Here is a 12379-nt window from a genome sequence, read left to right as displayed (position 1 = left end):
CCTATGGAAGGTGGTAGTTTGACATGACAGCCAAAACTTTAAAAGAGTATAAGCCTTTGACTGACTCAGAGCAATATATGCATCTACAGATACGGAGTGAACTATTATATTATCTATATGTTAGTTGAATTTTTTTTTTAAAGGTACATGTATACTGAACTAAAATATAAATGCAACATGCAACAATTAACAGATTTTACTGAGTTACACTTCATACTGTATAAGGAAATCAGTCAATTGAAATAAATTCATTAGGCCCTAATCTATGGATTTCATATGAATGGGCAGGGGCGCAACCATGGGTGGGCCTGGGAGGGCATACGCCAAATTCTCTAAAATGACGGAGGCTTATGGTAGAGAAATGAACATTCAATTCTCTGGCAACAGCTCTGGTGGACATTCTTACAGTCAGCATGCCAATTGCACACTCCCTCAAAACGTGATACATCTGTGGCATTGTGTTGTGACAACTGCACATCTTAAGAGTGGCCTTTTATTGTCCCCAGCACAAGCTGCAACTGTGTAATGATCATGCTGCTTAATCAGCTTCTTGATATGCCACACATAATTTGAGAGAAGTAAAATATGCGTATGGATAATTTCCAGGAACTTTTATTTCAGCTCATGGAACCAACACTTTACAAGTTGCATTTATATTTTTGTTCAGTATGGTTACTTTCATTACACCATAAATAAATACCTTCCTGCAGCCAAAAACACAGGCAGGAAATTATTCAAATAATTTCCAAATTGAACAAAACATTAATTCAATACATTCATGATATACACTGAGTGTACAAAACATTAGCAACACCTGCTCTTTCCATGACACTGCTCTTTCCATGACAGACTGACCAAGTGAAAGCTATGATCCCTTATTGATGTCACTTGATATATCCACTTCAATCCGTGTAGATGAAGGGGAGGAGACCGGTAAAAAAAAAAAAATTCAAGCCTCGAGACAATTGTGCCATCCAGAAGGTGAATGGGCAAGAGTGCCTTTGAACGGGGTATAGTAGTAGGTGCCAGGCACACCGGTTTGAGTGTCAAGAACTGTAACGTTGCTGGGTTTTTCACGCTCAACAGTTTACCGTGTGTATCAAGAATGGTCCACCACCCAAAAGGACATCCAGCCAACTTGACACAACTGTGGGAAGCATTGGAGTCCACATGTGCCAACATCCCTGTGGAAGGCTTTCGACACCTTGTAGAGTCCATGCCCCGACGAATTGAGACTGTTTGGAGATTCTTCAAAGTAGCCACCCTTTGCCTTGATGACAGCTTTGCACATTCATGGCATTCTCTCAACCAGCTTCATGAGGTAGTCACCTGGAATGCATTTCAATTAACAGGTGTGCCTTCTTAAAAGTTAATTTGTGGAATTTATTTTCTTCTTAATGCGTTTGAGCCAATCAGTTGTGTTGTGACAAGGTAAGGGGGGTATACAGAAGATAGCCCTATTTGGTAAAAGACCAAGTCCATATTATGGCAAGAACAGCTCAAATATGCAAAGAGAAACGACAGTCCATTATGACTTTAAGACATGAAGATCAGTCAATACGGAAAATGTCAAGAAGTTTGAAAGTTTCTTCAAGTGCAGTCGCAAAAACCATCAAGCGCTATGATGAAACTGAATCTCATTAGGACCACCACAGGAAAGGAAGACCCAGAGTTACCTCTGCCGCAGAGGATAAGTTCATTAGCGTTACCAGCCTAAGATTGCAGCCCAAATAAACGCTTCACAGATTAAGTAACAGACACATCTCAACATCAACTGTTCAGAGGAGACTGTGTGAATCAGGCCTTCATGGTCGAATTGCTGCAAAGAAACCGCTACTAAAGGACGCCAATAAGAAGAGGAGATTTGCTTGGGCCAAGAAACACGAGCAATGGACATTAGACCGGTGGAAATCTGTCCTTTGGTCTGATGAGTCCATATTAGAGATTTTTGGTTCCAACCGCCGTGTCTTTCTGAGACGCAGAGTAGGTGAACAGATGATCTCCGCACGCGTGGTTTCAACCGTGAAGCATGGAGGAGGAGGTGTGATGGTGCTTTGCTATTGACACTGTCTGTGAGTTATTTAGAATTCAAGGCACACTTAACCAGCATGGCTAACACATCATTCTGCTGCGATACGCCATCCCATCTCGTTTGCGCTTAGTGGGACTATCATTTGTTTTTCAACAGGACAACGACCCAAAACACCCCTCCAGGCTGTGTAAGGGCTATTTGAACAAGAAGGAGAGTGATGGAGTGCTGCATCAGATGACCTGGCCTCCACAATCACCCAACCTCAACCCAATTGAGATGGTTAGGGATGAGTTGGACCGCAGAGTGAAGGAAAAGCAGCCAACAAGTGCTCAGCATATGTGTGAACTCCTTTAAGACTGTTGGAAAAGCATTCCAGGTGAAGCTGGTTGAGAGAATGCCAAAAGTGTGCAAAGCTGTCATCAAGGCAAAGGGTGGCTACTTTGAATAATTTGTTTAACACTTTTTTGGTTACTACATGATTCCATATTAGTTATTTCATAGTTTTGATGTCTTCACTATTATTCTACGATGTAGAAAATAGTACAAATAAAGACAAACCCTTGAATGAGTAGGTGTGTCCAAACTTTTGACTGGTACTGTATATATACACACATACATACATACATACACACACTTTTTTTATTATTATTTTTTGCTCACAAAACTTGGGCCGCCAAATAAAAAAACAAATTCGGCCTGCGGGCTGCCAGTTGGGGAACCCTGCTGTAGCGTAATTTCTGTATACAAGTTCACAAGTACAGTACAAGATTTCCCATTTTTACTGTCACGCTAAAGTGTACAAACTGCTACCATATTGAAGTATCAAACCAGTCTACTTCGACAGAAACCATGCTGTCAGCTAGAGTATCTACAGTACTAGGAAATGTGTGATACAAAATATAGTTATTTAAAGCTGAAATCCCTAATGGTGAAACAGCCATGTCCGTTTACAACAACAAAGAAATTACTTCAAACAACAAACACTTTTTTCCCCTCATATGTCATTGCACTCGCGATAGAAGAGCACATATTTTTTTCCCCCCAAGTTGCGCGACTTCTCCTCAGTTCGGGAACAAAAACAACGATGGTGGTGTGGCCGTGGCACTTTTTCTGCCTACTGCAGATTCCATCTTTAAGGCAAATATGTCCAGCAATCCATAATATTGCCACAACAAGAAAGGCAGATACAGTATATTGTATTATAGTCATGAAATTGTTCGGAACTCAATAAAATGCTCTGGAAAAACTAATTCAAATTATGTTCTTCAAAGGCTATACAAAAGGTACATTCTGTTTTGCAACATATTTTTTTTTTAGCAGCGTCTCCCATGACAGCTGATCAGGGGCCGGAAAATTAACTGCGGCTAAAATACATTTTGTCCACTCAACTGAACTCCATCTCCTGTTGTATAATTCAGGAGTTTTGAATTTCAGAGTGTTAGTGGTTCAGGGACATTCACCCTTTGTCCCTCAGGGGAATCCCTCACCTCCCCATCAAGAAAGACTGCACTGGGTCATATTCATTAGACACCATACGGGAGAAAACTGACTGAAACAAGGAGGCACTACCCCGAACTTGTCCAATAAGGAGTGCTCGTTTTCATTTTAAGTTGCAAATCGTTTTGCTGCGGTGTGCCCTGATGAATACGACGCTGAACTCAAAAGGATTTAAATAACCCCTCATCATAAAGCAACTGATATTAAATCAAATACAGAAGTGTACAGTACATGTTGAAATTACTTGTTGTATTCTACCATCACTGATTCTATTGTCATGCTCTGTAGTCCCACAAAATTAAGAGCAATATCTGGAGTGTATATTTGATAATGTAGGCGAGATCATTCCATAGCTAGCAGTGCCACCAGATTGTAGTTCATCCTTCTGTTGTGCCAGCCACATAGATTTTTCCACACACAGTCTTGTTAGAGTGGAGAGATTATCAATGCAGCATCAATACCAGTGTTCATAACTGTTCCTCTCTCAAAGCAAAAATCAATGAATCCTCAACATCCAATGAGGATTTTCTAAGAGGTCTTTAAAATACAGCTGATACATTGGTTTGCCTTTCCACTCTGATCGCTGACCTTTCCACTTCCCTCGGGTCTGGAGGTCACTGTATGGCTGTGACGGTGTTTGAGTGCATCTGCTCAGTCACTGAACACAGACTGAGGAGGCAGACTGATCTACAAATCACCTTGCATCCTAAACGAATATTCACTATGATTGGTAGAACAGTCAGTCTGCAGCTGCCAACTGCAAGGTAGTCGATCTCAAACACGACCTGCTTGTGGTGCTCCACAGGGGTCATCAGAGCAGCAACAGGATGAGTGGCAGCAGCAGGTTGTCTATCTGCGAGGTGTAGGCCTCCAGCATGGCCACCAGGGTGATGGAGCCCACGATCCACGAGTAGGTGGAGTTCAGGTTGATGGCGGGGTCGAAGATGAGGAAGATGGCCACAGCGATGATCTGAGCGAATGTGGCCGTTCCCCCCACCGTCTTCTTGGTGCCCGGCCAGCGGATTTCGCCCATGCTGCTGCCGAATACCAACGCTATCGTGTCCCCCACGCCCACGGCCAGCACCCCGGCGTAGGGCACCAGGCTCCCCGCCCCAGGGAGGATGCCTTTGGGGGCACAGGGCCCTGGGAACAGCCATATGGGCAGGGACATGCCCAGGAGGAGGTAGATGTGGGTGAGGACGAGAAATCCAGAATCACATTCATCCAGGAACAGGGTGAGTAGCTGGCGGAGGAGTTGGCCCAACGGGCGGATGCGGAAGTAGCGCACATACTCCAAAAGCAGGAAGGCCCCGAGGCAGCCCACAGACGCCAAGTGGAGCAGCTGGCGGTCATACACCAGGCCGGGGACGAAGGTGGCCACTACGATCAGGTGGCAGTAATTTCTGACTACTGTAGAGGCCTGGTGCTTCCTGGAGCCCGACTGACGCTGGTAGTTCTGGTGCAGCACTACCAGGGTGGCCAGCGTGGCCAGCAGCACCTAATAGCCCAGCAGGCACAGACGCTTGTTGTTCAGAGTCACAAAGTCCAACAGCCACATGATGGGGTGGCGGCGGATAAGCAGGGAGAGCCATGGCATGAGGATCCCTAGGCCCAGCACGGCCATCATCATGTGGAAGAAGAGGGACGACACCCAGGTCTCAGACTCCATGAAGCAGATGAGCAGGGCAAAGAACACCCCTAAGAGAAGAGATCCTAACACCACCACAGGCAGAAAGTAGTGTACCGGTTCCACTTTGACCTCAGCCAGGTTGAGCGAGCGCTTGATGAGCTGGTTGACGATGAAGCTGATGCCACCCACGATGAGGAGGGCCTCGCCAGGCGTGAAGCAGCACCTCCAGCACCTCAATCACCTCCGACACTGTCAGCGTCTGCTTCACCGTGTACATGATGGCGCTGCTCGACATGCCTGCGATCGCACATGTGTTGGTGGGCACGGGCCGAGTGATGCCCAGCGCGAGGAGCGACAGGTACAGTGCCAACATCATGCCCATCACAGTAACCACCATTGCGAAACGCTCAAAGTAGACGTTCCCCGAGGCGGCGCAATTCTCCCGCAGTGCCAAGCCCAGCAGCGGCATCACCATGACAGCCGGGACAATACCACTGTTAGCTGACGGGCGCCACTGGAAGACGGCGTTGCCATTACGGAGCAGGCGGTCCCACTTGTGCTGCACGTAGAAGGCCTGGATGACCAGGGCCACGCAGCACCAGGAGTGCTGGTTCCACACGGCCATGTGGACACACATCACCACAGAGAAGACCACCACAGACTCCACTAGTACAGGGTTGGTCTGCATGGCTGCAATAGGGGGAGAAGATAGGGAGGGAGGGAGTTTTACGGCAGAAGACTCCAGCTCTAATACAAATTAGCTCTAATACAAATGTCTTACTCAAGGGACTGTCAGTTCGTCTCCTGGGCACACATCGTGGTTAGTTATTTTAGTCCACAATCTATGTCTGTCAAGACAAAATGGCAAAGGCAAAAAAAGATGGTGCAAAACTACCAAGACTTGACAGTAGTGTCAAGAAAATACATATTTTGGTATTTGATGAGTATCAAATGTTGAATATATTAGAAATATTAAACTCTGGATGTTTTACATTTACATTGTAGTTATTTAGCAGATGCTCTTATCCAGAGCGACTTACAGTTAAAGCATTTATCTTAAGATACAGTGCCTTGCAAAAGTATTCATCCCCCTTAGCGTTTTTCCTATTTTGTTGCATTACAACCTGTAATTTAAATGGATTTTTATTTGGATTTCATGTAATGAACATACACAAAATAACTTGTTTTAAAAAATTCACGGCACCATGAAGACCAAGGAGCTCTCCAAACAGGTCAGGGACAAAGTTGTGGAGAAGTACAGATCAGGGTTGGGTTATAAAGAAATATCTGAAACTTTGAACATCCCATGGAGCACCATTAAATCCATTATTAAAAAATTGAAAGAATATGGCACCACAACAAACCTGCCAAGAGAGGGCCGCCCACAAAAACTCACGGACCAGGCAAGGAGGGCATTTATCAGAGAGGCAACAAAGAGACCAAAGATAACCCTGAAGGAGCTGCAAAGCTCCACAGCGGAGATTGGAGTATCTGTCCATAGGACCACTTTAAGCCGTACACTCCACAGAGCTGGGCTTTATGTGGCCAGAAAAAAGCCATTACTTAAAGAAAGAAATAAGCAAACACGTTTGGTGTTCGCCAAAAGCCATGTGGGAGACTCCCCAAACATATGTAAGAAGGTACTCTGGTCAGATTAGACTAAAATTGAGCTTTTTGGCCATCAAGGAAAACACTATGTCTGGCGCAAACCCAACACCTCTCATCACCCCGAGAACACCATCCCCACAGTGAAGCATGGTGGTGACAGCATCATGCTGTGGGGATGTTTTTCATCGGCAGGGACTGGGAAACTGGTCAGAATTGAAGGAATGATGAATGGCGCAAAATACAGGGAAATTCTTGAGGGAAACCTGTTTCAGTCTTTCAGAGATTTGAGACTGGGACGGAGGTTCACCTTCCAGCAGGACTATGACCCTAAGCATACTGCTAAAGCAACACTTGAGTGGTTTAAGGGGAAACATTTAAATGTATTGGAATGGCCTAGTCAAAGCCCAGACCTCAATCCAATTGAGAATCTGTGGTATGACTTAAAGATTGCTGTACACCAGCGGATCCCATCCAACTTGAAGGAGCTGGAGCAGTTCTGCCTTGAAGAATGGGCAAAAATCCCAGTGGCTAGATGTGCCAAGCTTATAGAGACATATCCCAAGAGACATGCAGCTGTAATTGCTGCAAAAGGTGGCTCTACAAAGTATTGACTTTGGGTGGGTGAATAGTTATGCACGCTCAAGTTCTGTTTTTTTTGTCTTATTTCTTGTTTGTTTTACAATAAAAAATATTTTGCATCTTCAAAGTGGTAGGCATGTTGTGTAAATCAAATGATACAAACCCCCCAAAAATCTATTTTAATTCCAGGTTTTAAGGCAACAAACTAGGAAAAATGCCAAGGGGGTTGAATACTTTCGCAAGCCACTGTAGCTAGGTGGGACAAGCACAAATCACAGTAAGTACATTTTTCCTCAATAAAGTAGCTATCAGCAAAGTCAGAGCTAGTAAGGGGGGAAAATGTAAAGTGCCAGTGTTTAGTTCACAAAAGGCTTTTTTGGGGGGGTGGGGGGGTTGGGTGAGGAGGTGCTGATGGGGAGTGTTGTGTGATTATTTAAGACACTCTTTGAAGAGGTAGGGTTTCAGACTTATTCCAATAGGTCCACTCCAGGGCCGTAGCCAGGGTCTGAATTTTTTTTTTCTCGCAAAAAAGACCAGGGCTAAGGCCCTGGCACTGAACCTTGGTCCACTGACAAATGCACATGACCACACTGAACATTCACTCTCAATAACTGACATAGCTAACTAAAACAGATCATGCCAAAATGGGCTAATAAGTGCTATGGATGAATTATTTACTACAAATTGTACAAGACAGAGTCTAGAGATGACAATACAAGAGCGCAGGAGACAAGTGGGAATGCCCACAGCTATAACCCTTTCTTCAGACAAGAGGTGGGGGCGGGGGTTGAAATTAAATGATGGTAGCAAGCGTTCATTCAAGGCCATTCGAGATACATGAGAGCTCTTTGGCTTGATGCATAGGAAGGAACTGGTACAGATAGGTCTCACTGTAGTTAGAAATGTTTGAATGCAATTTCAACCGACCAAGGATGCATCGACCCATGAGCATCCTAGCTAACATTAGCTAAAATTCAGCTGACAAATGTCTACTGAGTTCTCGTGCAGAAAGCCGATATTCGACCATGAAATGGCTATTTCAAATGTAAAGCATCACAAATATACTGACCCGGTAAGTGTTGCACATATCAGGATAAATGAATAAAGTGATAACAATTTTCAATCTTTTAAACTATTATATTCTCCCCAATCAGCTTGCGTTCCTCTCACCAGTAGGTGGTGACCATATTGACACTGACAGCCAAGTCACGTGGTACATTGAAACCTTGATATTTCTGAACGCACTATTTGCGATATCTTCTTACACGTGAAACCTTGATATTTCTGAATGCACTATTTGCGATATTTTCTTATCATATATTGAATATAATATGAATAATAAATGTTGAGGTTTGGTATTGATATTTTCCAATAAACATAAAAACGAAATATACATCACGTGATGGGGGTGCATGTCGCAGACAAGTTACGTAAGGTGGCAGGGGAGAAGATGGCGGACTCGGAGATGTGTGTCAGGTAGCTAGCGAAATGAAATAACTTTTTATGTCCATTTTTTACCATTATAGCTTTCAAATTCATAAGTAAAGTTTGTTCAGATGCGCACTCATTTGGAAATGGTGCATGAATGTACACAGCAATGTGAAAGCGTCCCTTGTAGCAAGCTGCTAGCATTCTTGCTACATTTGAATGGCAGGATAGCGCGGTCTGGTACACACAGTTGCAAACGCATGACAACAGCAGCATGCATCAACAAGACGTGAACTTGCTAGCTAGTAAACGTACAACTGTCATTTGTCTGGGAATACATGGACTTTCAGGCTTGTATTCGTAATAAAAAACATTTTGTTTATAATTTAGCAAGCTAACTCAACAGATGCTGATGTTGCAATACTGTCTGGTACAGCTAGCTAGCGTGGAACCCCGTATTATCCCATATTCAACAGCGTTTAAGAAATATATTACCTTCAAGTGTTATCTTGTGATCAAGCATCAATGTTCTGTGATTATTGGTGTCGTAAAAATGTTAGCTAACGGGTTAGCAATTAGCATGTTTGACATTTCAGCTTTTTGATAAGCGGTTCAGCAAAATAATACGTCCCGTATTATTGGCCACCTTACTATTTTGTTAAATTACAATATATCCGTTTAATTTTGTTAAAAGAGAGACACCAACCTCGTATCCGAAGTGTTGACTAGATAGTTGGCTAGCCTTTCGGTAAAAAAAAAAAGATCTGCCTGTCAACTTTTCATTGCGTAGCCCGGTGCGCCCTCCTGTGGACTCTTAAAAAAATGTTTCTTCACCAACATATTCAGTGTTGTAACCAAATAATGTCTAATTATTTGTTTTACAGATTAATCTTATGTTTTGAGAAAGTAGATAACAATTTAATACTAAAATGTAAATGTGTTTGAATAATTTACATCAAATAAAACTTTAATTTCAGTAATGTGCATTGACATAAACAATGAAAACGCTGTTGGAGTTTGTGTTGCAGAGATGCACTTGGAAAGTATAGGAAGAAATAAACAAGATGGGTTGAATAAATATATATATTATATTTTAGACATGTATTTTTTTGTACAAATCAATATTTTCATATGAAAACAAACAAATCAAACAATTACATCTCGACCTCCATCCTATATTGTCACAAAAATCACAATAAAAATCCAGCTCCACCGCCACCTCTGGATCCCACTGCACACACCTGCAGTGGAACCAGTGCTGGCAGAAGTCACAGCACACCCATGGCACCTTGGACCTACACTCCTGAGGGGAGCTTGCAGGCGGATCACGCTCCCCGCAGCAAGCACAGCAGGTGGTGTCTTTTATAAATAAATAAATAATAATCCAATTGATATACATGGTTTTGCAAAATGTAGAAGTTCTTCAACAACAATATGAAGTACCTGAGAGTGGTGCCATGGGTGGCGTGACAGACATGGGTGACGTGTGGGGGGGGTGCATCGTGGTGGTGGTGGACGAAACCGCCGATGATAACTTGGAGGAGCTGGTGTTTGTAATGGTAGGATTGAAGGGCCGACGATGGTGTGGCTGGGAGAGTAGGCACGTGGCCGCCTTCTGCAGCTGGGGACTCCGGCGGCTCCTACGGGTGTTGCACACTGGGAGGCACTGGCAGGGGTGATGCAGCTGTCAGGGGTGGTTCCAGCGGGGGGCCCAGCATAGGCGATGGCGTCAATGGTCTCATCCATGGCAGCCCTCTCCTGTGCCCTCTGTGTTCTGAGGGCTGCCCGACGCTCTTTCTTCTTTGCCTCGGCCCTCTCCTTCTCACCCCGCTCCTGCCACTGGCGCGTGTATTCCTCCCCGGTGAGGCATGTGGCGACCACAGGGAGTCTTCTGTATCGGTCTAGCCGGTAATTCAGGACAGTAAGAATGTGCCCCAGGTCCTTCGCTATCAGCCCCCCCTCTATTAGGGGGTGCTCTTCTAGAGCTAGGGCTGGGACTGCTGAGGGTCCTCCTGTGGTCGCTGGTGAGGAGGTGCTGATGGTTGGCACAGTGCCGCTGGTTCCAGGAGAGGCGGTGGTGGGACCCGGTAGGGACCGAGACGGCATTAAACGGGACCCTTCAATGGCTGAAGGGTCAAAAGGGAAGAGGCCACACTTCTTAAACCCTTCCACCACATAGCGCATGTCCTTGCAGCGCTGCTACGGGTAGCGGAATACTCTGGCAAATTCTGATTTGTTTACCATGAAGGAGTGGTCAGAATGGCTAAGGTCTCCAGCTACCTTGGAGAACTCAGCCTTTAAAGGGCCAAAGTATGCCACGTCCAGCGGCTGCAGGACACGGGTGCAGTGTGGTGGAAGACAAAGAAGTATAACCCCTTCCCTTAGTGCCGCCGCGAGCACCTCCGGGTCCATGTGGCTCTTGTGCCCATCGAAGAGGAGAAGGAGAGGGCGCTCCTTTACTGCATGCTTAATGAAGTGCAGAAACCACTTCCTGAACAGGTCCCCGTCAATGTAGCCACTGTTTGACCGTCCATAGAAGGCTTGGGGGGGGGGGGGCTCCCAGTGTGTAGTGGCCACCGGGGAAACACTTGGGTTAGATGCGAAACGGGGGGGACGTCCTCCCCAGCTGCGTTGAAGCAGGCCAGCACTGTGATGTGCACCTTGGTCCCCGGAGCCTGCTGGTACACGTGTTTTGCGCCCCGGGGAGCCAGCACTTTGTGCCTGCTCTGGTCGCTACGAAACCCAGACTCATCGCAGTTATAGATTTGTCTGGGTTTCTCCCTCAGGTTCATGTGCCTCCTGAACATTTCCCACCACCGCTTCCCCAGTGGTGGGATTGTTTCCCCTGGGTGCCGAAACCTACAATAGAATAGAATAGAATATATAATTGTCCATCCAGGATGAAAATGTTTGTTTTGGCATCACCATACACATCCACATTTACATCACACACATTGAGAACAGTCAGTCCAGCATTCTACATACATAAACACATAGAACACCAAATACCTGCGTATTTTGTCGGCGTATTTCATCAGCCTCTGTCTGGTGAAGGGGACCCATGGCTGGCGCAGTAGAAACAGTACTGCACCAGATAATTTTCAGCCTCTGGTGCAAGCAATGTGGGTGGTCCACTTCGACAACCATGGGTCACCAGGCTGCTCAGCCTGTCAGCCAGGGTCTGCCGAGGTACACCATGCACCTTGGTAGATAAGAAAATAAAACTGTTACTAGCAGATAAAATTCACATACACGTGGTAATCTCCTAAAAACAAAAGATGCCTAACCTTGGCAGCCTGGCGGATAGCCATCCCTGGCCCGCAGTCCTTCATGACATGGAACATGTCCACCTCACTCCACTGCTTCCTCTTGACTTTCTCCGTGCTGTGGTGGTAAATACATGTAGCAAAATAACATGGCATACTATACACATTTTAGAAAGATAACTCAATCTGAATATGTATAAACATTTACATTTCAAAGCTAAGGCATTGAAAGGTGATGAAAGTTTTCACAATAACTGAAAGTGTACCCACATTTTTTGTTTGATGTTATCTGTAATGAAAATTATTGTCCCAATTAGTTTAATATTGATGCATACATTG

General features: G+C 45.0%; 1 protein-coding gene and 1 pseudogene across 3 annotated transcripts in view; one reads left to right on the top strand and one right to left on the bottom strand.

Moving 5' to 3' along the window:
* Nucleotides 1-4340: 4340 nt before the first annotated feature.
* On the bottom strand, nucleotides 4341-5847 carry LOC311099558 (dolichol kinase-like; annotated as a pseudogene). The gene has a single exon. The product of its transcript is annotated as a dolichol kinase-like (transcript).
* A 2943-nt stretch (nucleotides 5848-8790) lies between these two features.
* LOC311099950 (nucleoporin NUP188-like) overlaps nucleotides 8791-12379 on the top strand; it is a gene marked incomplete at its 5' end in the record, with an annotated part of 64588 nt that continues 60999 nt past the window's right edge. Inside the window, one exon of one of the 2 annotated variants that reach the window (XM_084140671.1) lies at nucleotides 8791-8822. In XM_084140671.1, the coding sequence (XP_083996797.1) occupies nucleotides 8797-8822 (26 nt within the window). The remainder of the gene's footprint in view (nucleotides 8823-12379) is intronic. The other variant, XM_084140670.1, reaches the window with a different exon arrangement.

The sequence above is a fragment of the Coregonus lavaretus genome, assembly GCF_964263955.1.
Source record: "Coregonus lavaretus genome assembly, chromosome: 24".
NCBI lineage: Eukaryota > Metazoa > Chordata > Actinopteri > Salmoniformes > Salmonidae > Coregonus > Coregonus lavaretus.
This window is presented reverse-complemented; position numbering and strand designations above follow the sequence as displayed.